Genomic DNA, 26,879 nt, shown 5'->3' with positions numbered 1-26,879 from the left:
CACTGATCAGAACCTTCTGATTGCCAGCTAGCCACCAAGGGCATAGACAGACCCTGGGTAGAATCCTACTTGGAGTAGACCCATTGAAATGAATGGGACTAGTTAGTCATGACTAAAGGCCCATTCATTTCTGTGGGTCTACTCTAAGTAGGCCAGCAGCTGGTTGGCCACTGTGTGAACAGAATGCTGGGCTTGATGGACCCCTGCTGATTCAGCAAGGCCCTTCTTATGGTTTTACCCACTGTCCTAAAGGGGAGGAAGTAAAGATGCAACAGATTTCTAAAAATGAGCATGAGGAAATAGTATCCTGGTCAACTCTTGATCATTTACAATGCAGTCTTATACATGTCTACACTGAAGTGGGTCCCATTACATTCAATGGGGCGTATACCCAGGTAAGTGGCTATAGGACTGCAGCCTTAATGTGCTCTTGTTATGCAGCACAGCACATGATAAGGCACAATGCATTTGTGACAAAACGTTAAGTCCCCTAGGTCAGCAAAAATACCTTGGGACACTATGTATGTTAGCATTACATCCTTTATACCAGGGGAGGACAGGCGATGGCCCTCCAGATGGTGCACTACAATTCCCATCATCCCTGACCACTGGCCATGCTGGCTGGGCCTGATGGGAGTTGGGAGTCTGACAACATCTGGAGAGCCACAAGTTGCCCACCCCAAAAATACATATGAGGAGAATAAATTTTTACCTTGAAATCATGTGTGTCTTCATACAGGATGGGGGGAAGAAACCCACTGGCTGAATTGCCTTGCAGATAAACCACTTCACAGTTGTCTTCTGAGATTTCTTTCTCTGCCGCCAAATCCTCATCACTCTCTTTCTGCACAGCAAGGGCAACTTCAGATACTGTGGCTCCACTGTCAGCTTCTGCCTCTAATCCTTGGGAGGAAAAAGAACGCTCTGTATTGGTCCTGTAGCAAGAGGGAACCCGGGCAGATGCTGCTTGGCATACAGGCTTCACCTGCTTTGAAATTCCCTCTTTTGTACAATGATGAAAGGCGATGGAGTCTTTTCTCCTTCTCATCAGCTTACCCTAATACAGGAAAATCAAAGGTGCTAGGGGCAGACACATCAAGTAACCCTTTCCCCTAAATATAGTTAGCTACTTGAGCAAACTTTTTTTTTTTTGCTTTGACCATGGGCCTAACAGAACATGAGTCGCTTCTCATCGCCATCTGAAATTAACTCCTTCTCTATGTGTACATACAAACTGCATGTGTTCATATCCATCTCTTGCTCTTCCTCTGTTTCTTTCCTATTGGCAATTTTAGATGGTTTATTGGGAGCAGAGACCTATACCATGTTTTCCCCCTCATAAGGCTCTGTAAAGCAGGGGTGGGCAGCTAAATATAGTTGGACTATAACTCCCTTCATCCCTCACCACTGCTGGCAAGGGCTGATGGAAGTTGCAGTCCAACATCTGGAGAGCCACGAGTTGCCCATCCTTGCTGCAAAGCACCCTCCTCTTGGATAGCATCACCCTCTTGTGTTGTTTATTTGTTCAGTCGCTTCCGACTCTTCGTGACTTCATGGACCAGCCCACGCCAGAGCTTCCTGTCGGCCGTCGCCACCCTCAGCTCCCCCAAGGTTGAGTCCATCACCTCCAGAATATCATCCATCCATCTTGCCCTTGGTTGGCCCCTCTTCCTTTTGCCTTCCACTTTCCCTAGCATCAGCATCTTCTCCAGGGTATCCTGTCTTCTCATGATGTGGCCAAAGTACTTCAGTTTTGCCTTTAATATCCTTCCCTCAAGTGAGCAGTCTGGCTTTATTTCCTGGAGTATGGACTGGTTGGATCTTCTTGCAGTCCAAGGCCCTCTCAGAATTTTCCTCCAGCTCCACAGTTCAAAAGCATCTATCTTCCTTCGCTCAGCCTTCCTTATGGTCCAGCTCTCGCAGCCATAGGTTACTACGGGGAATACCACTGCTTGAGCTACGCGGACCTTGGTTGTCAGTGTGATGTCTCTGCTCTTCACTATTTTATCAAGATTTGTCATTGCTCTCCTCCCAAGAAGTAAACGTCTTCTGATTTCCTGGCTGCAGTCAGCGTCTGCAGTAATCTTTGCACCTAGAAAGACAAAGTCTGTCACTGCCTCCACGTTTTCTCCCTCTATTTGCCAGTTCTCAATCAAGCTGGTTGCCATAATCTTGTTTTTTTTGAGGTTTAACTGCAACCCAGCTTTTGCACTTTCTTCTTTCACCTTCGTCATGAGGTTCCTCAGCTCCTCCTCGCTTTCAGCCATCAAAGTGGTATCATCTGCATATCGGAGATTGTTAATGTTTCTTCCAGCAATTTTAACTCCAGCCTTGGCTTCATCAAGCCCAACACGTCTCATGATGTGTTTTGCATACAGGTTGAATAGGTAGGGGGAGAGTATACAACCCTGCCGCACTCCTTTCCCAATCTTAAACCAGTCCGTTGTTCCGTGGTCTGTTCTTACCGTTGCTACTTGGTCGTTATACAGATTCCTCAGGAGGCAGACAAGATGACTTGGTATCCCCATCCCATCAAGAATTTGCCACAATTTGTTATGATCCACACAGTCAAAGGCTTTAGAATAGTCAATAAAACAGAAATACATGTTTTTCTGAAACTCCCTGGCTTTCTCCATTATCCAGCGGATATTGGCAATTCGGTCTCTAGTTCCTCTGCCTTTTCTAAACCCAGCTTGTACATCTGGCAATTTTCGTTCCATGAATTGCTGGAGTCTACCTTGCAAGATCTTGAGCATTACTTTACTGGCATGTGAAATAAGTGCCACTGTTCAATAGTTTGAACATTCTTTGGTGCTTCCCTTTTTTGGTATGGGGATATAAGTTGATTTTTTCCAATCTGTTGGCCATTCTCGTGTTTTCCAAATTTGCTGGCATATGGCATGCATCACCTTGACAGCATCATCTTGCAAGATTTTAAACAGTTCAGCTGGGATACCGTCGTCTCCTGCTGCCTTGTTATTAGCAATGCTTCTTAAGGCCCATTCAACCTCACTCTTCAGGATGTCTGGCTCTAGCTCACTGACCACACCGTCAAATCTATCCCCGATATTATTATCCTTCCTATATAGATCTTCCATATATTCTTGCCACCTTTTCTTGATCTCTTCTGCTTCGGTTAGGTCCTTGCCATCTTTGTTTTTGATCATACCCATTTTTGCCAGGAATTTACCTCCAATGTTTCTAATTTTCTGGAAGAGGTCTCTTGTCCTTCCTATTCTATTATCTTCTTCTGCTTCTGCGCATTGTTTGTTTAAAAATAATTCCTTATCTCTTCTGGCTAACCTCTGGAATTTTGCATTTAATTGGGCATATCTCCCCATATCACTGTTGCCTTTGGCTTTCCTTCTTTCTTGGGCTGCTTCCAGTGTCTCAGCAGACAGCCACCTTGCCTTCTTGGTTTTCTTTTTCTTTGGGACGTTTTTTGTTGCCGCCTCCTGAACAATGTTGCGAACTTCTGTCCATAGTTCTTCCGGGACCCTATCTACTCTATCTAGTCCCTTAAATCTATTCTTCACCTCCACTGCATATTCATGAGGAATATTAGTGAGCTCATATCTAACTGATCTGTGGGTCTTCCCTATTCTCTTTTGTTGTTGTTCAGTCGTTCAGTTGTGTCCGACTCTTCGTTGTGACCCCATGGACCATAGCACGCCAGGCCTTCCTGTCCTGCACTGTCTCCCGGAGCGTGCTCAAGTTCATATTCATTGCATCGGTGATGCTATCTAGCCATCTCATCCTCTGCCGTCCCCTTCTTTTGCCTTCAGTCTCTTTAGTCTGATTCTAAATTGTGCAATAAGAAGTTCATGATCTGAACTACAATCAGCTCCAGGTCTTGTTTTTACCAACTGCATAGATGTCCACCACCTCTGGCTACAAAGGATGTAGTCAATCTGATTTCGGTGTCGACCGTCTGGTGAAGTCCATGTATAACGTCGTCTCTTAGGTTGTTGGAAGAGAGTGATTGTTATGCACAGTGAGTTGTCTTGGCAAAATTCTATCAGCCTATGTCCTGCTTCATTTTGTTCTCCCAGACCATGCTTGCCTGTAATTCCAGGTGTCATTTGACTACCCACCTTAGCATTCCAGTCTCCTGTAATGAAAATAACATCTTTGTTTGGTGAACTATCCAGTAGGTGCTGCTGATCCTCCTAGAACTGATCTACTTCTGCTTCTTCAGCATCTGTGGTTGGGGCGTATATTTGGATCACTGTGATGTTAAATGGCTTACCCTGAATTCAAATTGAGATCATTCTGTCATTTTTTGGATGGTGTCCAAGCACTGCTTTAGCCACTTTATTATTAATTATGAAGGCTACTCCATTTCTTCTGTGGTCCTCTTGTCCACAGTAGTAGATCTGGTGGTCATTTGATGTGAAATAGCCCATTCCAGTCCATTTCAGTTCACTGACACTCAAAATGTCTATATTTAATCTTGACATCTCCCCAATAACCACATCCAATTTGCCCTGGCTCATAGATCTTACATTCCAGGTTCCTATGGTGTGCTGATCTTTAGAACATCGGATTCGTTGTTCACCACCAGCACCATCGGCTGCTAGCCGTCCTTTCGGCTTTGAGCTAGCTGCGTCATCACATCTGGGGCTAGTTGAACTTATCCTCTGTTCCTCCCCAATAGCATTTTGACCATCTTCCGACCTGGGAGTCCCATCTTCTGATGGTATACCGACATATCTCTGGTTGTACTGATCCATTTAGTTTTCATGGCAAGAATACTGGGGTGGGTTGCCATTTCCTTCCCCGGGGATCATATTTAGTCTGACCTCTCTGCCATGACCTTCCCGTCTTGGGTGTCCCTTCACGGTTTAGCTCATGACGTCATTGAGGTGCTCAAGCTCCAGCACCACGACAAGCTAACGATCTCAAATTCCATTTATTTTTTATTGTTTAAAAATTATATCTTGCTTTTTAAAAAAGAAACCAAAGTAGCTTATAAAATAACTAAAACCATCGTGAGCATCCAAAAGCGGTAAACCAAAACATACAGCAGCAACAGATAAGGCAATAAGTAGAAAGGGACAGAGCAACAGAAAAAGACAGCTGAAGCATGTTCTGGCCATATGGCAAAAGACACAGTATAATCCTATGCATGTCTACTCAGAAGTAAGTCCCATTGAGTTCAATAGGACCCATTTCCCAGTAACTGTGTATAGCAGGGGTGGGCAAATTCCAAAGGTCCAGGGGCCATTTTGACCCCCAGACCCCTTCCGCAGAGTGCACTTGCAGCAGGGTACCTGCCACCCCCTACCCCCCCCACACACAAAAGGGGTAAAGGGCTGAAATTGCCAAAATTCAGTGGCAAACTGCTCAGTAGCACTATGATGGCTAAATTTAGCTTGTTTGCAAGCTAAATTTAACCCTTTTGGTGCTCTATAGCAAAGAAGCCAAATCTGGCCATTTGGGAGCTCCATAGCCACTACGGATGCCTTGTGGGGGGAGGTGGTTTTTTGGGGGGACACCAGGGGGAAGTGGGGGGGTGCATGCGGATCATGAGCTGCGCATTGGCAACCCCTGGTGTATACGATTGCAGCCTTAATGATGGGGCCAAACAGGCTTCCCTGGGAGAACATTTTAGAGGATTGGTGCCACAACTGAGAAGGCCCTGCCCCACAGATAACATTCATGATCTTCAAGGAAACTGAACTGGACCAGGGAGAGGTTAAAGAGAAACTCAACACCCTGTATGAACTTGAAGAGGCAAATGCCAATGGTGGAGGCAAGCATCAATGTCTTTGAGCTCTCAGGGCACATGTCAACTGGCTCAACTACCATTGTGCCCCTTTCAGAGGAGTCCTGGACAGCGTCTCCACGTTTGATTTACTGCGAGCTGGCTCTGTTTGGAGGTCATTCAGGGCACATGTTGTGGCCATCCCACAGCCACCCTGGAGCTTTTTGTGGAAAAACTGAATTTCCTGAGACTACTTTAAGTCTGATTCTTTTCCTTAAGCAGCATTCTCTGCAGTATAGTTGTGTGCCCCAACCCTTTATCTCAGATATGCTAGCGCAGCCCCGGGGTGTGCCTTCTACTGTGACCCCAGTCAAGGTATGTTTCCTGTCCCTGTGTTTCCCAGCACAAACCAATTAGTGTCTTTTCAGAGATAACTCCCATTGTGGTCAATGAGGCCTGTCCCCTAAATGCGTACTTCAGAGATCCCCTACAATCGAAATAGCACATTTTAAAGCACTAATTCCCTAAAGGCCATACACCGCTTCATCGCAATTACAGCTGTGATTCTCCATTGTTTGGTTTATTGTCATTCAGAAGTAACTAATTCGCACCTGCACAGCATCGGGTTAGAAAGGGGGCTGGTTTCCTGTCCCTGTCTTTCTCAGCACAAACATACGTGTGTCTATTCAGAACTCCCATTGTGGTCAATGAGGCTTGCCCCCGAAATGCATTCTCCCGAAGTTACTGAGATTCCCATGCATTGAAATAACGCATTTAATTAATGCGAAGCTTCGACTGTTCACAGCATTGGCAGCTTCAGGGGAGGGAGAACACTGTGAACCTTTAATAGTCATTGCTTTAAGGACGTAATTAATGACATGGGGGAGACAGAGAAGGAGAGTGATTTTTGTTGAGACACAGGAGGAAACCTCCAAGGATTTTATTGAAGGAGAAGGGGGGGGGGATGAGTAGCCCCTGCCAGTCAGATGACATTCACTCCACACACACACTCGGAAGTATATTCTGTGAATCAACTTACACTGGTACAGTGCACCCACTCATGGAGCCCTGCACGGACCAAAGCTGATTCCTAGGAAAATCTGGGTAAGCCTACATTCCCTTCTCTTTCTGTGGTCATGGAGACACCCCCAGGAAGCTGCAGCACAGGAAAAGAACTTCAGGCACAGCCATGTGTACGTCACAGTTCCAAGGAATCTTGGCTTTCATTTTTGAAAGAGTAATTCAAAAGCAATGTGTGGGCAATTTTGGTAAAATCTCAGAAGAAGAACAGGCAGAGAGAAGGGCTTAAGTCCATGCTCCTTGCCTTTCCCCCTGGTTAGCAGAAAGAGCATGAAATCTGCTTACTTTGCATAATTTATACAAGTTGCAGAATTTAGCTTTTCTTGCTGGAGAATTTTGAGTGTCTGTATGCAAAATACATGCCTCCCTGACTCTAGGGATCTAACAGTTCTCAGCATCTTCCCAAAACTGCAGTTTCCAGGTTCTTTGGGGAAAGCTGTGAAAATTAAAGGAAACCAGGCATTTGTCTGCCTGTTACAAAATGCCAACATCATTGATCCACAACTGGGAAAACTGTTTGTGGCTTGTTGGTAATTACGGTATTTACTGTGTTCATTTTCACAGCCAGCTGAAACAGCACAACACAGATTATCTGGCCCAGCCCACTGCCATGTGATTCAACCATTTTTTGTAAAGGCCTTGATCCAATTGTGCACTGACCAACTATTCATCAGGGGGCAGGAATTTAATCTGGACACACACAGACACACACACACACACCCATTCCACTCCTGCTCCTGCAAAACTTATCAGCAAGATTATTCCTTTTCCAGGGGAGCTCCAGTTATACAGCCCCAGCAGTTGGATCAAAGAACTGCACAGGACATGTTTGTGTGTGCTGTTCCTCTTCGTGATGGGGATATGCACAAGCATCAGTCTGCTTCCATGATTGTTTGGCCCTAGGTGGATTGGGGCAAATGCCCTCCAGATGTTGGATCTGAACAATCTCGTCTAGCAAGAGAGCTTCGGCTGTTGGGTTTTATAGAAATGAAATAAACAAATTAAATTAAATAGCCAATGGTCAGGCACGGTGGCAGTTGTAATCTGCCAACATCTGGAGGCATTTTTTCTCCTCAGACTTTATTCACAGGCTGCGAGACCTACACAGGCAGACAAACTGGGCTCAAGATCAGAAAGGGGTAACTATCAGTGGGACCAGCTCACATTTCCTAGTGAGGCACCGCTGTCGCATTTACAGTTACTCTTACTGTGATCCCAGTGAAAAGTGCCCTACCTGCATGGTCACTGCCTTGCATGGTCAACAAGTCTTCTCCAGGAATCTGCAGGCCAGCTCCCTGGGTAAGAAATAACTTTCTAGAAAAATGTTAAAAAGACAGAAAGGAACATCAAAAGGTTTGAAATTTGGTTTCCCCTTCAAACAGAGAACATTGGCCTCTTTTTAAAATACATGTTCAGGCTGGCAAGTTACCACTGATTTACTGCTGGAAGTATTCCTGCACATGTTCTTCCTTCCATTAGCTTCATGACCAGCCATAGTATATTACAGAGTTCTGCTGCATTGCAAGAATCCCAAGACATCAGAGACAGCTACTTAAATGCTTCTTTATTCTAGGCCTTCAGTAGGTCTACTGAAAATGTCTTTTCCTTTTGCACTGTCTGCACTGAGCCTCCCTTGCAGGGCAGTTAGCATAATTTGCTGTGCGTTGTGTTGATCCACAACGATAGCATACTGTCTGCACATTTTGAAGGCTGTGGGCACTTATTTGTACCATCTTTAAACTTGTCCATAGACCTCAGGATTCTTTTTGAAAGGCTGTACAACCTGTACTGGTTCTATCTTGCCTTGATCCATTAGCTTTGCCTCTGTCACTCAAGTTTCTATCTGGCAGGCAATTGCCATGGCTTTCTGCAAGGTAAGATCAGTTTCTAACAAGAGGCGTTCCCTGAGGCAGGGCATCACTGTCTTCTCTACCAACTGATCCCTAATAATTTCCTCTGCCATATCTCCAAAATTACAAGTAACAACCATTTCCCTCAAAGCAGCAATATATTGATCTGTAGTTTCTCCTTTTTTCTGTTCCCGCTGGTGAAATTTATAGTGCTCTGCCACAATATTAGCTTTAGGCACAAAAAGGTTGCTTAAAACAGCCAAAGCTGTCTTATATTTATCATCCACAACAGGTAAATTATAGAAGGTTCTCTGAGCGTCTGCTCCCAAGCGATGGACGAGTAATGCACGCTTCCTTGCGTCTGGAAGTTCCTTATTGTGAATAGCCAGCACAGACTTACGTAGCCTATCACGGCTGGGTTTTTTTAAAAAAAAAAACATGTATGCAAATGGCGGTGGCTACGGCCGCCACCATTTGCGTTCCTTATTTTTCGCCGTCTTAGTCTACGTCAATATTTACGTAGACTAAGACGAAGAAAAGAAAGGGGAACGCAAATAGCGCCCACTATGCTATTTGCATTCCCCTTTCTTTTCTTCGTCTTAGTCTACGTAAATATTGACGTAGACTAAGACGGTGAAAAATAAGGAACGCAAATGGCGGCGGCTGTAGCCGCCGCCATTTGCATACGCGATGTTGTTGTTTTTTGTTACCCAGAGCCCTCCGCGGCTGGAAATCCGGCTGCGGACGGCCCTGGCCTGGGCCTGGCTGGCTGGCTGCTCCGCGGAGCCGCCGCGGAGCACAGCTGGCCGTCGAGGATTCCAGGGGGGAGGACCGGATCGCCTCCCCCCCCGTTGAGGATTCCGGGGGGAGGGACGGAACGCCTCCCCCCCCATGAACAGAATGCGCGAAAAGGTAAGTCACTTTCATACATCCCTAAAAGCCACCCCACCTTCGTCGCCAAGTTGTTGTATTGCAAGAATCCCAAGACACCAGAGACAGTTACTTAAATGCTTTATTCTAGGCCTTTTCTCAAACTGAAACTCAAGCAAACAGTCTCCCACTGCAATCCTCCTGACTCCTCCCTTTCACTTCTTCTTCTTCCCCACTTCATTCCATGCCTCTACTACAACTCCCAATATGCAATTCACTTACCACAATACCAGAAGTTCCTGTTTCCTGGTGGGGGACGCGGGGCTTAAAGACACCGTTGGGGGTGCTGCTGTCGTGGGTTCTGTCTTCCTGGCCAGAAATGTTTCAACGGCAGCATCTTTCATATACCATTCCCCCACCCTCACCCCGCCCACTGCCAGGTTGAAAGCAAAGCGGAGATTAACAAAGGGGCAATCTACATTACAACTTTCAACTGGTTTAAAACCTGTTTTTTGCGATTACGGTTACCAAAGACAGGAATTCTGGGAATTGTAGCTCTAGGAAGAGGGGCCGCTTGGGCAGGGGACAGGGGTCTCTAGCAAAGAATTCTCAGTACCCTCATGAAACTGCAGGATCCCTTTAGAGAAACCGGTTTGAAACCAGTTTAAAGTTGTAATGTAGATTGCCCTGTAGGAAGCTGGCTCTTTGTCCATCAAGGATAAAATGGAGAGGAGCAGGACTATATAAGCCGCCTTGCCAGGGGGAAAAAGGCAGGATATAAATGTGATTGATAAATGAAGTGCAGTATTGTTTTCACTGACTGGCACTGGCTTCCCAAAGTTGCAGACTGGACCTTTTCCAGCCCTACCTGGAGATTGAACCTAGGACCTTCTAATGAAAACCATATGCTCGACCATTGGATGGCCCTTCTCCTTCTGAAGGGACATGTCTTAGGTGGATTTGCTGATGTTGATCATGGGGAAGGCCACGGTTTTGGAGGCTTACAGTTCCTTAAGATACATCACTGTAGGGTTCAACCAGCCCCTATCCAAACCTTTTCCTGTGATCTGCCAAGTCCTGAAGATCATGGAACAGGGTCCAGTGAATTGTCAGAGCTGGCTGGGGCATGGTGGGAGTTGTACTCTGACAGATCTGGAGGGCATCGGGTTGGGGAAGGCTGCCTTAGATGAATACAGAGCTCTTGCACTGGGCTCTACCTCCACCCTTGACATGCCCCTTCAAGGTGACAGGCAGAGGTCTTTCACATCATCTACTACCTGTTCCTTTTTAACTGGACCAAAAGCTTGTGCTCTACCATTGAGCTACGGCCCCTGCTCAAGAGGAACAGTAGAAGTTTAATGCTTGTGGAAACAGCGCAGGAAGAAAGTCTTTCACTCCATTTACTTCTGCTTTAAAGTACTAAGGTACTAGATTTCAATAATAACAACTAATAAAATGATATGGAGCACAGTCCATCCAAGTTGAGGGCAGTATCCAACTGTGACATTCCGATAGCACAAATGACGTTGCCCTAGTGGAAAGTAGGTTCTGAACTATGCACAAAAGGAGAATCCAACTAAAGTGATGTTTGTGCAAGTGCAGTTGTGCAAGAAGTTGTGCATTATGCCTGTGCAACCTGCGCAATCCCTTGTCCAACCTGTGGTGCATTCTGCTTGTGCAACTGGTTGCACATTCCGCTTGTGCAACCTGTTCTGCAACCACTTGCACAACTGCTTGCACAACTGGTTGCGAAAACGTAATGGGAAACTACTTGTGCAATGGAAAGATTCAGTGGAGCCCTGCTAGCATTATTTGAGTTTGCAGAATGACACTGTTGGCTACTAAGTGTGCTTAAAGCCTCATTGATCAATGGAAAACTTCAGCATGACCTCAGGGGTACAATCCTATGCACACTTGGGAGTAAATCTCATTGAATTCAGCTGGCCTGGACAGGAGATCAGGCTGTAAATCTCTTCTGTTGACATCAGTGGGACTTACAAGTGCTTAATTTGGGCTAGATTCTGCCCCTAGTTTTCATAGCACTTCCTGCTTAGAAAAGTGCAGTTGACCAGAAGAATGCAAAAGGAAAGGAAGATGACTAAATTTTTTGCTTATGCGCAGTTGTAAACTTTGGGAGAGAGGTAGGAAAACAACTTCATTTTAAATTAAGTTTGGGCCCAAAACAGAGTTGCCATACCAATCGTTTGAAATGTAGAAGAGAAAAATAGGTGGGTTGTTTTATCTAACTTTCCATCCCTTGGGGATTAAAAGGGAAGGGGAGATAATAAAACAGCCTATGAGATAATTTAATAGATGGTTTACCCCTTAACATTGCTTCTCACAATCGGGATGATTAAACTATAGTAAAAGGGTAGGAATGTTCTTGCCAAGAGCAATTAATCGCTATTCCAATCAGTGTGTCATGATAGTTTCTCATCCAAATTAGTGATTATGAGAACACAATTAGTGATGCATTTATTCCAAATTAATCAGAAAGAAAAAAACGTGGTGTTGCTAATTCTGTCCTTTCCATGTCACTGCGGCTCCTCTAGAGAAAAAATGCCTTTCTTCATAACTATCAAGTACACTACAGCTAGTACTATGCTAAAGAAAATGTGTAACTTGAAAGCAATGAAGGCTGGTGCCTCCGATGTCAGTGGGCTGGTGAATTCACTCTGGGTTTCAGTCAGAACCAGTCTAAAGGAGCTACCCAAGGTCCTGACTGGTTCTGACTGAAAACTGGAGCGGATTCACCACCCTTTTGGCATCAGAACCATCCTCCTCCACTGCTTGAAAGCCCACATGCATAACATGTTGAATATTGGCTGAGCCCATAACAGGGGTTGTCCGGTTTGCATTTTTCCCCCCTTTTTATACTATAAAATGTATCTTGCCATCTTAACAGTTTTGTATAATTTAGGGTGCACTCCTATACCCACTTACCTGAGAGTAAGTCCCATTTAACTCAACGGGACTTACTTCCAGGTAGACGTGCATAAGGTTGCGCTGTTAGTCAGCTTCAGCTTAAGGGGCAAAGAGCTTGTGCTTCATCAAGTCTTGCCTACATCTCTCAAGCATATCTCTGCATCCATAAGGCCTAGAAACGTGCTTTTAAAAAATAAAAGTGGAGATTTCCAGGAATCTTGCTCTTTAGACTACATTCTGAGGTTGTTGTACACTCCCAAGGAATCACAGCATCCATAAGGCCCTGATTACATCTATGCCTTCCTCTTGGCCTTCAGTCTCCTCTAACCAGTTCTTAGCAAGTGCCCCATCACGCTTGAGCACCTCTTCTTCACACTTTGCCACAGTCGCCCTCCTTCTCCAATCCTATCTAACACCCCAATTTCTTTACTAACCTTCTTGTCTGTCCAATTCACTTTATACATTCTTCACTGGCCATCTCCAGCTACAGTAATATAATCACTAGTCTGTTTTGTATTATCTACTCTTGTTTTTGTTGTTGATAATTGGCTGGTATTATGAAACTCACTTGCAGGAGGGGATATTTCTTCTCTGCTCCCAAAAGGAGCTGAAATATATGTGCTCAAAGACACTTAACTTGTAGGAGGTCTCTTTACCTAGGTACTTTAAGAAACTGTAGTTTGCACTTAAACAGCTTGTTGATGAGATAGATATTTTGCTTCTCTAGTTCGTGGACAGAGTCTTCCAATTCACTCACTTCCTTTCGGTAAGCTGCAACCTGCCATAAAATACGAAAACCGATACTGAAATCCTCCTGTGAAGTTGCCTCATTGCAAGCCAGACCACTGTTCATCTTCCCCGACACCAGTCTTCCCCAACTTGGCGCCCTCCAGATATTTTGGAGTCCAACTCCTATCAGCCCCAGTCAGCCCCAGTCAGCATGGCCAATGGTGAGGAATGCTGGGAGTCGTCCTCAAAACAACTGGAGGGCACCAGGTTGGGGAGCTTGCCCTATACTGTGTAATCTGGCTGGCAATGATTCTCTGTGGTCTTTCCCAGCCATGCTACGCAAGATCCTTCTAGCTGGAGATCAGGGCCAGCCCTACCATTAGGCAGATTAAGGTGGCTGCCCCAGGTGGCAGATGCTGAAGCAGCAGCCTCCCCAGCTGTTTCTCTTGACAAGGCTCCCAGAGGTGGTGAGGCTTGCTTGTTGCTGGCCAGGGGGGACAAAGGGTGCTGTCTGTCTCACCAAGTCACCTTCTCCCCATGTGTCACAGAAGGCATTATTGGAAAAGGCCCCATGCAAAGGCAGAGGTGCCAGCCCCACCCTGTTCCAGCAGTCCAAATGGGGTGCTGCTGCCCACTCAGCTGCTACCTGTTTGCCCATGTGCTAAGCCAGCCACCCCAGCTTCCACCACTGCCTTGCCATGCCTACCAATAACAGCATGCTGTCTCCTAGTCACCACTTGGCTGTGGTGGTCATCTGATCTCAGAAGCTAAGCAGGGTCGGCCCTGGTTAGTATTTGGATGGGGGACCGCCTGGGAATCAGGCTTCCTGCATTGAGCAGGGGGTTGGACTCGATGGTCTTGTAGGCCCCTTCCAACCCTATGGTTCTATGATCTATCAAAGCCTTTTTTAAGTGACTGAGTCACAAAAGCGCCTGTTTATTGTGGACTCTTCCTACCTACCCACCAAGCCACCTCACTGAACCGCCTTTCATCTTTGTCCTTGTTGCCTGTCAACTGACATCTTTTCAGCCACCATCTTTGTACAACAGGAAAGCCAAGATGCATGCTGTGTGGTCTGGCGTTTGTATACGGTGGGTGAACTGTGGAAGCTGATTGAGAAATTCAGCTTTCCCCTCCTGACACACTTACCTCTTCTTTTAGCCACTCATATTCTTTAATCTCCCTGCAGCTGATTTTGTCAATGTGTTTAACGGCGTTCTGAGGAAAGAGAGTAAATGTAAACTACAGCTGAAGTTGGAACCTTTGGACTGAAGGAAGTGAGAGGCGAGAGTCTAGACAGGAAGACCCTCAGAGGACCATCACAAACTTTCAACAAAAACTTCTTTTTATTTATTTACTTACAATTTTTATGTCAGCCAGTTTTTCAGAAGACAGTCACGTCAGATAAAAACACTTAATTAGGAAAAAAAAGGTTCCAGAGTAAGACATGTACAATTTAGGCCATATCAAATGCCAGTCTGAAGACAACAACATTATGCTGTCTATGGAATATCTTCAGAGTGGGTGTTGGGATCACCACAGAGAAGGCCCCGCCACAAGGCGTAAGCAGCCTCACTTCTCCAAGGACTTTGGGAAAGGCTAGATTTCATAAGGTTGAGGCTACCACAAAGAAGGCCCTACCCCAAGGCCCAGCCAGCTTCACCTCTCTTAACAGGACTCTGACCAAGGCTTCTATGGCAGGAGTGGGCAGAGTTCAGGCTTCTGGGATCTACTTTGTTTTTTTCCTAGAACCTCGCGTCTACCAACTGGAGTCAGATTCAAAATAGTGGCTCTGGGAAGACATAAACCTTGTAGAATTAAGGAACAGTGTGCCCTTGACTCAAACCAAGAACTTGTTTTCAGTATTAGAACTGAGCTCACAGTCCTTTTCTACAAAAAAATCTACTTCTGGTTTCCCCCCACTCCCCCCAGCCAAGCTTTCTTCATATCAGCAGCCTAATGAGTGGAAGTGGAAGGAAGCCTTTTGTTGCTATTGCTAAGCAATAGGGAGTCAGAAAACCTTGCAGATCCACTACAAATCACCCTGAGATCTACTGGTAGATCCTAATCTACCCATTCTCCCACTCCTGTTCAAATAAACAGGCAGTCATAGAATAAGATCTCTATGAATCATCAGGAAGGAGGTCAACATTATATTTCGCTAAGGCTTAGCAGTTAACCTTTTACAGTATAGTGCAGTTTCCTCTTCTCATTCCCATGCTGCTTCTGTAGCTTATGTTTATTGTTCATATTTTAACTGTATTTGAATTACTGTTATTTTAATCATTTCCAGATGTGTGTGACAGTCTATTGCAGTATGATAGTCTACTGCAGCAAACTCACAAGACTCTTTGTTGTTTTATTATTTTAATATCTTTTTTTTATAAGTCATGTTAAGGTAGAAAGGCAGGACAGAAATAGGAAGAATACATTTAAAATAAATACACAGAAGAGGGATTTCCATTAATTTCTAAAGAGTGTCATAAATATACTTGCTTTTATAAAAGATGGGGCATGATCCAACCACAATTAAGCACTCTTAAAGCTCGCTGATTTCAATTGGAGAAGTAAGGACATATGTAGTCCTGCAGTTCCATTCACACAGCACTTGTGTGAGTGCGACAGACCCCCTGAACACAGTCAGACTTAATTCTGAGTAAACCTGAATAGGACTGTGCTGTAAATCTCTCCTGTTAAAATCAGCTGAACTACCTTTGGCTGCATCATGCCCATGATTAGAAATAGCCCAGAACAGCAAAGAAAAAAGAATACCTCAGTGGCCCATTCCTTCTTCTGTTCCATTTGTCTCAGAGTGCTTTTGTCAATTTTTTCCTTTGTTTCTTCCAGAGCAATTCTGAAAAATTCTTAAGCGAGGAACAAACAGCAATTAAGGGACATTTATGCAGACACTGAGAACGATAATTATTTCAGGGCACAATCCTATGTATGTTTAGACAGACAAAAGTCCTACAACGCCCAGCATTCCCCATGCTGAGAGTTGTAGGACTTTTTCTGTCTAAACATGCATAGGACTGCACCTTCAGATAGTAATACTGGCTTTTCCCAAATATGTCTACTACATAATTCAATGCCAGTTACATGAATAATTAACATATGGTCTCAACATAATAATACCCCGATCCCTTTTTTAAAATTGGCGATAGCTGGGCCACTTTCCAGTCCTTTGGCACAGAGGCCCATCTTAGGGGCATGTTGCATATTAGGTCATGCTTTAACTTGATGGCTGAGCAGGGATTTGAACCCAGATTTTTCTAATCCAAGTAGCAGTCTATCCACTATGCTGCACTAGCATTCCAGTTGATGGCATTCTCCAGGGAGTGGCTCAGGGCTTATCAACCTATGTCAGCCTCTGTCTTGTGCAATTCTTCCAACGTCTATCCAGCAGATGGGTTGGGTGGTCTGTTTGTGTCCCTGACCTTGTCCCATTCCCACAGGGATAGCTATATAGCTCAGCAGATCTTGGGTACAGATGAAGTATCCAGAATGTCTGCCATTGCTTTCTACTGTGAAAGTAGGCCTGACTAGGCCTTGGAAGTAGTTTGGTTCAGGTGAGGTGCCTGATGGGATTGAGAGAGTGTGCGTGTGTGTCTGACCATGAGAAGGTAACTGTAACTTGCTCATAAGCAGGAATTCCTATCCACCAAAGTAACTCATCCCTAAAGATAAGACGTCCACTGTGCTGATAAGACTGTTGCTGAGCATGCGTAGTGTGCTTTCTTTGTTCTCCAACTTTCAGTTGGTATAAATGCATCCTGATTTTTTTATTTTTTTTAGAGAGACACGGTTTTGCCTGTCTCTCCCACGGCCGTGATGTGCTTTAATAAATTTCTGACTCTTCAACCTAAGCTGCCTTGGATATTTCCTTAACGCTACCTTGGCCGAAGGAGGAGCAGGTAGAATGGAGCACGTATGTAAGGCATGAGCTGAGTGGACTGCACTCATGTCCCGCTTCAGTAACCTCTGAGTAGGCTCCTACTTCAAGTACTAACCTAATGGCAACTCACCTGTCATTTCTTCAAGATCTTCTTTCAGCTTCTGGATGTCCTGTTCCAGGAATTCTATCTGTTTGGCATGTTCAGTACTCCCCACATTTTTGTATGCCAGCCAGTAATCCATCTCAGTCTGTTTCCGCAGAAGTTTTTGTTCAATATAATGTATCTGCAAGCGCATGTCTTGTTGGAAGAATCAGGCCAGTTGGTTGTGGATTGGGGATTTTTTTGTAAAATCACATCATTAGTAACAGCTTTTGCTTAACAAAAAAATATGAATTACTAATTATTCTTATATATGTCATCTACACCTAGGATTTTAGTTCAAGGAAAAGGTACCTGAAATGCTCACAGAAGCTTGTTTATTTTTGACATTGCACCATTAAAACAGAGAGAGAGAGAGAGAGAAATAGGATTTTGAATGCTAATTCCCATATAAATCCAGCTCCTGATTTATATAGATACAGATATAAAAAAGCAAGTACTTGCCACAATTAAGGCAAGGTTACTCCTGGGTTTAGAGCTGCCAAAACTGTTTCTGTACTTTTAATAGCTGCAAAATAAGATGGAGTCAGGCAGAAATCCTGCCCCTGATAAACTTTTCCTAATCATCCAAGTGTTAAAAGGTACAGATGGATTCTTCAAAGGCAGCTAATTGGCAATGCACTCTGTGGTTCTGGCAGCTACTGTAAAATGAATATAAGGTCTCTTCTGTTGCACGACGTCACACTTTCCCAAGCTGTGAGAAGTTCCAAGAGGCAGAAGTATAAGGTTTGGTTTCCTTTGGACGGAGAGCACTGAAGGCTTAACGCAGGGCTCCTTCAACACAGCGCCAGCAGGGAGCTCCAACAGCACCCACAAAGCTCTCCATTCCTGGCCCCTTCCCTACACAGCAAGATCTGCAGAACAGCTTTGATCTGCAGAACAACTCCAAGAATCCCATATTTTATAGATCTGGAGCCAGTGATCTACATGACTCTCACCCCCATGCACCGAGTCTGCACGATCACTGCAGTCCACCGTGGCTTAAATAAACCACGGTGGGTTCCAGAGGCCATTTTGAGTATTCAGCCCCAACTGGGGGGGTTTGCCATGGTTTGTCGTGTCATCCAACCTCAGGTGGCAGGGTTTGTTTGAGGGTTAAACAGCCCTCAAATAAACCGCGGTCTGTAGTAGGGTTATTAAATAAGCCATGGTGGGCTGCGTTGATCGTGTGGAACGGCCCTATAATATTTGCTTGCCTTTTCAAACATGGGAGTGAACTGGATGGGTCATCCTCTGTTTTCAGAATGTAATGTGAAAAGGAATCCTTAAATGCCTCCTAAAATGCCCCACATTTTATGTGAAAATCTCATATTCAGTGTAACAGGCCAAGCATATATAACGCAAAACTTGCATCTCACCTTTAATCAGTTTCTCCTGGTCCTTAACGTACTGCCACTTGTCCTTCATTGCTTTCTCTACATCATCCCTGGTTACAATTTCAATTTTCTCCTGTTCCTTCTCCTGTTCTTTCAGGCTGGTTAGGAGCGCCCGGATGTGCCCAATCTGTTCTTCCTTTAGGTGTTGATTCTGAAAAAGGAGAGAATGTGAATGTTTTCTAGAAAGGTGGGATAGAAACTGTGATTATAAATAAATAATAAATGACAAAATCCACACAGCAACTTCTAAGAAACCAATATTAAAAACAAACTAAGAAGCCTATAGTGACAGAATTATCTAACGGATATCCCTCATTTAACTTGATGTAGCACATCTGTCTGTCTGTCTATCCATGTAAGAGTCAGTTTTTTGGATTCTACCACAGTCTAGATGTTACTCATGTGGAGGAGCAAAGGGGTAGAAAGGGGCTGCATCTTGTGCAGCTCCCCCTGGCCCTGTCCTTGCTGTCTACATGTTAGTGTTGATATGATAGACATCTGAGGCAGGGAAGCCTATGCACATAGACTTCCCCAGGTCCTGAAACCCTGAGATTCAACTGGAGCTCCTAAGCTCTTAGCCACTGCAGTATATTAGCTCAGTTAAATATGTCATAGAAAGCTGCCTTATACTCTGGCTGGCAGAAACTCTCCTGGGTCTTAGAGCATTTCTGCATGAGGCTTTTATTGCATGCTCACGATTGGTCATTCACAGATGTTTGCGGGTCCTTTACATGACTTTGTTGACCTTCAGGGCATTTCCTGTGCTTTCTGACTTTTACCCAGCTTTTTAAAAGATCATAGATAACCTGATAAGGAACGTTAATCCAATATATCAGCTGTGTGTAATGACAGAGCACAGTGCCATCTAGTGGCTGTAAAATGGAACATATAGAATTTGCCAAGAAAGGAATTCCCAGTTCAAAGCACATATCCAGCTGTGTAAAGGAGCCATTCTTAATTCTGTAGAGAATCTGGAAGCAGATGTCCCAGTAAGAATGTGGGATTGTAGCCTTGTGTGGTGACGCTCTTAGGCACAGATCTTTCCCATCAGGGCCAGATTCAGGTAGGCATCATTGGGCACTTGTTAAGGCACACACCCTACCAGGGGGGCCGCTGCCAAACCCTGGAGTCCTCTGGCTCTGGTGTCCTTCCTCCATGATCTCACTGCCTGTTCACCTGTCAGCAAGGCAGGAGGGAGCCCACTCAGGGCATTTCGCCAAGGGCCCCCCAAACATGAGCTGGCATTGTTTCTCATCGCCTATTATTTGATCCATTTATCTGAAGACATCAGCAGTTGAACCTAGGACCTGCATATAAAACAGGGATTCCACAACTGAGCAATGGTTCTCTCCCACAAACGAAAGGAAAGAGATTTGTTTACTTACCCTTTCTTTGGATTTGTCATTCTGGCCTTCCAGGACCTTTATATCATACAGAAGCTGATCAATTATCTCTTCCTTTATCTGAATTCTGAAGATTGAAAAACCCCACATAGAATGAATTTCCATGTTACCAAGGAAACCTACTTGTGCCCCTTATTGGAAGGGCGGGATATAATAAATATATTAACTATGCAATTATTAAAAAAGTACAAAAACAATTTCAAAGAAGAACTAAAGCGCTCACAAATTAATGTACCCCAAAGCATGAAAATTACAAATTAAGGCAGCCTTCCCCAACCTGGTGTTCTCTAGATGTGTTGGACCACAACTCCCACATTCCTGATCACTGGCCATTTTGGCTGGGGCTCATGGAAGTCCAAAATATTCGGAGAGCATCAGATTAATTAATTTATTAGATTTTGATACTGCCCAACTGGCAAATGCCCTTGGGGTGGTTTACAATTGAGGAACAGGTGTGCAAAGCTGTTGCGCTTGCGTACAACTTAGCCTCCACGTATGCACACTTTCCTTTTGTCTTTCAACCCCAATCCTTTTTTTGCAGATCAGAGGAACACTGAAGCTGGGGTCAGTAGTGTGTGCATGTGTGTGTGCGTGTGCGTGTACGTGCATGTATATATATACACACAAACACACACATATATATGCTTTTAAATTCTGCTTCTTAATTCTGACAACCAGCCCCTCGCATAGCTTATCTTAAGCTTCAAAGTACAATCATGTGCATATGGAACAGAACTCAAAAAACACCTAAGTAACTATGAAAGCTTATCAGAATATCCAACTTGCAGACTTGCCCTGCAAGATTTAGTTAATTCATTTTAAACAAAGCCAACCTGTTGAAAAGGACAAGACAAACCATGTTTAGTCACCTCCTCCTTTCTCTTGCCAACTAGTATGTATTTAAAAATATTGCTTCACGATGAAATGGACAGCTGCCCAATGTTTGTGTTCTTGTCTGTAGTCTCCATCTATCCGCCTTGTTCTGCGCTATATGTATCATATCACTACCAGCATCAGCCTTTCTCTCTAACCAAAATGAGAGCTTACATAGCGCCCTGATTTCCAGTTTTTCCCCATACTGAGGAAGAGCATTGGGGCTAAAAGAACGAGGGAAAGTTCAGAGAGCCAGTGTGGTGTAGTGGCTAGAGGGTTGGACTAGGAGTCGGGAGATCAGTGGGGGCAATCTACATTACAACTTTAAACTGGTTTAAAACCTGTTTTTAGTGATTATGGCTACCAAATACAGGAATTCTGGGAATTGTAACTCTAGGAAGAGGGGCCGCTTGGGCAGGGGACAGGGGTCTCTAGCAAAGAATTCTCAGTACCCTCATGAAACTGCAGGATCCCTTTAGATAAACCGGTTTGAAACCAGTTTAAAGTTGTAATGTGGATTGCCCCCTGGTTCTAGTCCCCACTTGGCCATGGAAGCTCTCTGAGTAGCTTTGGGCCAGTCACAGACTCTTAGCCCAACCTACCTCACAGGGTTGTTGTTGTGAGGATAAAGTGGAGAGGAGGAGTATGTATGCTGCCTTGGGTTCTGTAAGGAGGAAAAAAGGTGGGATATAAATGTAATCAATCAATGTAATAAATAAAGTGTGCGTGCATGGAGGATACATTGTAAATAAGCAGACTGTAGAACACGTTTACTGCTTCCTTACTGTGGAAGTTAAGGCAGTTAATTTCATCCCGTAAGAGCAAAATTAACTGAATTTCTTGAGCCCAGTTGGATTTTAGTTATAAAAAGCACTTTATACATTGTGGGCACTATCCTGTGCTGTCTGTGCACCAGTGGGACCAGCTTCTAGCACGATGGTGAGGTACTGCTCGTTAAAGCAATCCGAAATGAGCGGAAATGCTCATTTCCAGAATGGGGCAGGTCAGCGGAGCTCGCAGAAGGGAGCTCCACTGACCTGCCCCAATCCAGTTCCTTTCTGAAGTGCTAACTCCCTGTTGCACACGTGGTGGGTCCTGCTGGAGCAACACAATCAGTGGGAGCACAATGGCCCCATTGGATATGGCCCATTATCTCACTAATATTTACAGCAGCCCAGTACTATACTATTATTGTTGTTATTGTTATTATCGTTACTATTATCTATCTCATATTATTCCTGATTTTGTTATAACATCCCATTGTTGTTCAACAGGTCAACATTTATATGGGGTGTACATCTTTTGTTGCTTAGGTCATTGTGGGGCAAAATGCTTACGACAAACTTCGAATGTAATCCATTCCTGTTATCACAAAATAACAGGATGTTATTCAAGTGAACATAATAGAGATATCAGACTGATAAAATGTAGCCATTATTCATTACATTTTTTAAAATTTGATGAGATTATGCCTCCTACAATTCAGATTCTTTATACTAAATTTCCTACTGATATTACAAATTGTGTATTTTATCTTGATAACCAACTGTGTGTGCTGATCAGTTTGCATAATTACCTGCAGCAGGTGCAGCTTATACCATCCCAATCCGGCGAGGGTGACTTATTGGGTTGGTTAACAAATCACTCAGAATCCATGGCCTCTGGTACGGTGGTTTGCTAACTACCCCAACAAGCCACTCTTGCCGGGTTCAGACGTCACGAGAAGCCACAGTGGCGGGGGCTTGAATTGGCAACCTAGTGCCCAAGGGTGCTGCAATCCACCATGGCTACAGGTCCCACTTCTAATAACAGAATGCTAAAAAAGCCACTGTTCTCAACTGTAGACCTGCTGCCACTGCTCTAAAATAAGGTAAATGGGATGGAGGGCACACTTCCTGCTGTCCACAAAAAATGACCAAGAAGGCAAAAGGGCACACAGCCCACCAGACATTCTGACAATGAGATTCAGAATTTCCTACATGTTATACATACTGATATGCCAGTAGAGCTTCTGGAAAATAAGTTCGAGGTTCCTTGGACAGCTGTAAGGCACCCTTTTTTTTCTTGTCCTTTTTCTTTTCTTTTGCCATGGTTTATGTCTTTTAGAGTGAAATAGATCTAGGAGGAGCAAACAAGGCAGATTAATACTGTAATGCATTGCTGGACTTAGTGCGCAATCCTATGTATGTTTCCTCAGAAGTAAACGCCACTATACTCCCAGGAAAGGGTGCATAGGATTGCAGCCTGAATAACAATTTATCTCTCTAACACTTTCAAACTGCAAGGTTCTGATTTTTTTTTTTTACTTTGCTTATCCTTATAGCAATTGTAGGAGAGAGGAAGATCTGTCTTACTTCACTTTTACAGATGGAAAGCTAAGAGCGAGAGCGAGAGAATGTTATTTTCCCCAAACCATTTAATGAGTGTAACTATAATTATTAATGTTTTTTTAAAATTAAATAATTGTGGCAAGCTTTAATCAGTGGATTTGTGAAGTAAAGGCACCTTGGTTTATTTTGGTTCTGCTGTCTTACTTTCGATAATAAATTAAAATAGAAAATATTAAAGATAACCTTTTCTTATAACAAGTAGAGGTCCATTTTCTGACTACTAATGTGTTAAGTCACCACACACTTTCTCCAATATCTCTAAAAGGCACCACCGCTGAGGTTTTGATACTATGCAAATTGACATAGACATAGAGAGGCTTTGATAGATCATAGAATCATAGGGTTGGAAGAGGCCTACAAGACCATCGAGTCCAACCCCCTGCTCAGTGCAGGAAGCCTGTGTCAAGGGCTCCTTGGAGGCCTCTCTCAGTCTAATCTAGTAGCTAAGTCTAGACACAAAGGGATTTTTTTCAAAGCTTTATTCCTCTTTTATAACTTAGCAACTCTACCGTTAGCAACTAGATATGAGCAGCAGAGTACCTATGCCTTAAGTTGGAACAATTGGTCCCCGTTTGAAAGGGAATTACTGGCAGACCCCTGAACTTAAGGACTAGGGAGAGTCCCTCCCCTTTTCCCTTGGATCCTCTGGGCGCAGCCATTGTTTCCGCGCCAACCGGGCGCGACGCATCCTTTCTGCGCCCACCATTTGGCGCCGCTCTCTGCGTCGGCGTCGCGCATCCATCAAGTCTGCTTCCCATGCTCTGTCACTCCCAGGACTGCTATCTAAGCTAGGAATGCTGGTGGGAGGAATCTCCGTCAGCTGTTGGCCCTGGGAAAGAGGAGCGCGCTCCTCTCCCAGGAGCGACTGCTCTTCCTCAGAATCAGAACTACTCTGGGATTCTATGGGCTCAGTGTCCACCCTGACAGCCTGATTCCCAGGTGGTCTCCCATCCAAGTACTAACCAGGGTTGACCCTGCTTAGCTTCCGAGATCAGACGAGATCAGGCACATCCAGACCTTGATCACCCTATATGCTAATAATGAATGTGTCTCATTATGTTGGCAAAGTGGCCCCACCCACACACAAGAGGGTGGTGTCAACAGACTTGGGGGAACCTCAAGGTTTTCTGTGCCGGGGCAGAGAATCCCTAAAGGGTTAAAAAAGAGAAGAAAATTCAAACTGCTTAGTGAGGACTAAACATACTCGGGGGTCAGCTGACTGACTGTTGGGGGGGGGAGACAGAAAACTGGGGGCAGAGGGATGAAATCAAGTGTCCTGAAATGGGGCAAGGATAGATGAACGGAATCCTGAACAGAAGCACTCCACTCTGGAAGTTTTTCTGGTAGGTCTCATTTGTTTGATTTTACTTTATTACATATTATAACAGGAGTCTCCAACCTTTTTGGGTTGGTGGGCATGTTTGGAATTTTGAGAGAGTGCCATCTGTGCTTTTACAAAATGGCTGCCGTAGCGGGAGAGCTTACCCATTTATAAATTGGCTACCATGGTGGGCAAGGCCAGACACAAAACAGTCATTTCCCAGAAGGCACACTAGCGAGACGAAAGAAAAGTAACTTGCTCAAGAACATAAGTACAAGACAGAAGTGGGGGCCCCAAAGGGAAAACCACTCTTTTGAACCCAAACAAAAATGTCACTGGAGAGCAGCCCTTTCACTTTGTACTATGCCAGTTTTTTTTAAAAAAAACCCTTAAGAAATAAAATAAAAAATAAAATAAAAATCAGGAGAATTAGGGAGCCTGGTGGACACCATGAGAGATGTCTCTGGGCACATTGGTGCCCGCAGACACTATGTTGGAGGCCCTACTATTATAAAATACAAACACATCTTGTGAATTTGTAAATCCAATAAAATTTTACAAGACTGGTAAATATTCCAATATATACAGTTAAGAACGTGATTAATGCTTCTACATAAAACTTTAAAATACTACAAATGGTATTTAATTACTAATACATAACTTTAATACTATTTTAACCATACATCTGATCTTTCAGCCTCACCATTCCTTCATTTGTCTTATATTTACAAATATCCAAATTGTATTTCTGACTCGCAGAATCTAAAAATTCCCCAAGTATTGAAATGTTTTACTTCCTTCTCTTCTCCCCACCTCTCCATGGTCTGTTTTAGGATTATGCGACGGTTATTTAACCCTTGCATAACCCATGTTCGCTGGGTTTGCACAACATGACAACCCCCAAGTGGGGTTATTGTCTGAACCCAGTTATTCTGTTAATTTTATCATGTTCGTAATTTCTGATACTTTCAATAACCAGCTTTTAACGGTGGATACTTCATTATTTCTCCATTCAGTGGCTATTAATATTTTGGCAGCTGTAAATAAGTTCCAGACTAACTCCTGATGTTTACTTCACACTACTTCTTTCACATATCCTAATAACATAACAATTTGGTGTAATTGTATCTTATAACCTAATACAACCGCAATTGTGCTTACTATTTGTTCCCCAAATTGTACCACCTTCGGACAACTCTGCCATCTGTGGTAAAAATTGCATTTCCTGCTTCACAGCACCAGCATTGATCTGTTCCTTGCTTATAAATCTTAAATAGCCATGCAGTAAGTATACATAATCTTACACTGGTTCTCTATAATGTTTGAGCATTGTGATAAAACTGGTCCTTTAGTACCAGTTTAGTAAAGATCCCACCATTTTTCTTATGATATGTCTTTTCCAGTAATTTCCCCCAAGCATTCATAAAAGTGTTGTCCTTTAAGTCATCTATAGTCAATAATGAATTATAAAATCTAGACGATAATCATTTTTTTATTGGTCTCCTTCATAATTAATTCTTTATAACAACTTAAATGTTTGTCTCTGAAATCCTTGATTGGGTTTCCCTTTCTGTGTAACTACAGAGATGCAAATATTGGGCAGTATCCAATACTGCTGCTGTGCTTCCGCTCATTCTGTTTTGCCAGTGGTACCCTCCACTAGTACAATGGGCAGTTAGCACTGCCTAAAGCAAGCACATTCCTGGATTGGGACAGGTCAGTGGAGCTCCCTTCTGCAAGCTCCGTTAACCTGTCCCATTCTGGAAACAAGCATTTCCGCTTACTTTAACAACCGTTAGCTCTCTGTTGCACTAGTGGTGAGTCCTGCTGGTGCGTGGGCAGCATAAGCTACCGCCCATGGAAACTAGCGTGATGATATTTCACCCATTTTTTAAAATCCTAATTGAACTCTACTTCAACAGGATCCATTAACCATTAAATGTTAGAGGTAAAAATGGGGGAAGCACCAAAATGATCCCTTGTCATGGTTCGGATTGGTCGACATTGCAAAGATGCTACTTCACCCCATGTACCAAGAAGTCCAGTTTTAATGCACACAAGTCTAATACCTTAATATCAGCCCTGCTTCTTCCCCTCCAGGGCTGTCCCTTGGGGACCCCTCTGGGGCAAACATCGTCTTACCAAAGCTTTCTCCTGTACTACCGGCTGCTGCCTTCTGCCTGGTTCCAGCTACAAACTCTCCCAGTTACCACGGTAACCACACCAAGATGGCCACCACCAGCGCAATTGCCCGACTTCCCCATTGGTTTATACTTTCTGCTTTCCTTCCTTCCCTGAAC

General features: G+C 44.1%; 1 protein-coding gene across 2 annotated transcripts in view; it reads right to left on the bottom strand.

The window, feature by feature from the left end:
* CCDC83 (coiled-coil domain containing 83) overlaps positions 1-26,879 on the bottom strand; it is a 30,164-nt gene extending 3,285 nt beyond the window's left edge. Inside the window, exons 1-10 of one of the 2 annotated variants that reach the window (XM_084842522.1) lie at positions 26,722-26,879; positions 22,861-22,986; positions 19,978-20,062; positions 18,575-18,743; positions 17,187-17,354; positions 15,934-16,025; positions 14,311-14,379; positions 13,089-13,210; positions 8,022-8,101; positions 713-903 (exon numbers count right to left, since the gene is read on the bottom strand). In XM_084842522.1, coding sequence (XP_084698648.1) covers positions 713-903; positions 8,022-8,101; positions 13,089-13,210; positions 14,311-14,379; positions 15,934-16,025; positions 17,187-17,354; positions 18,575-18,743; positions 19,978-20,062; positions 22,861-22,958 — 1,074 coding nt within the window. In that variant the 5' untranslated portion in view covers positions 22,959-22,986; positions 26,722-26,879. Of the gene's footprint in view, positions 1-712; positions 904-8,021; positions 8,102-13,088; positions 13,211-14,310; positions 14,380-15,933; positions 16,026-17,186; positions 17,355-18,574; positions 18,744-19,977; positions 20,063-22,860; positions 22,987-26,648 lie in introns of both variants that reach the window. The other variant, XM_084842523.1, reaches the window with a different exon arrangement.

The sequence above is a fragment of the Heloderma suspectum genome, chromosome 3, assembly GCF_057233095.1.
Source record: "Heloderma suspectum isolate Gila_16-S chromosome 3, 16-S_ref, whole genome shotgun sequence".
Taxonomy (NCBI): Eukaryota; Metazoa; Chordata; class Lepidosauria; order Squamata; family Helodermatidae; genus Heloderma; species Heloderma suspectum.
The sequence above is the reverse complement of the archived record's forward strand: the minus strand, read 5'-3'. Positions and strand labels throughout refer to the sequence as shown.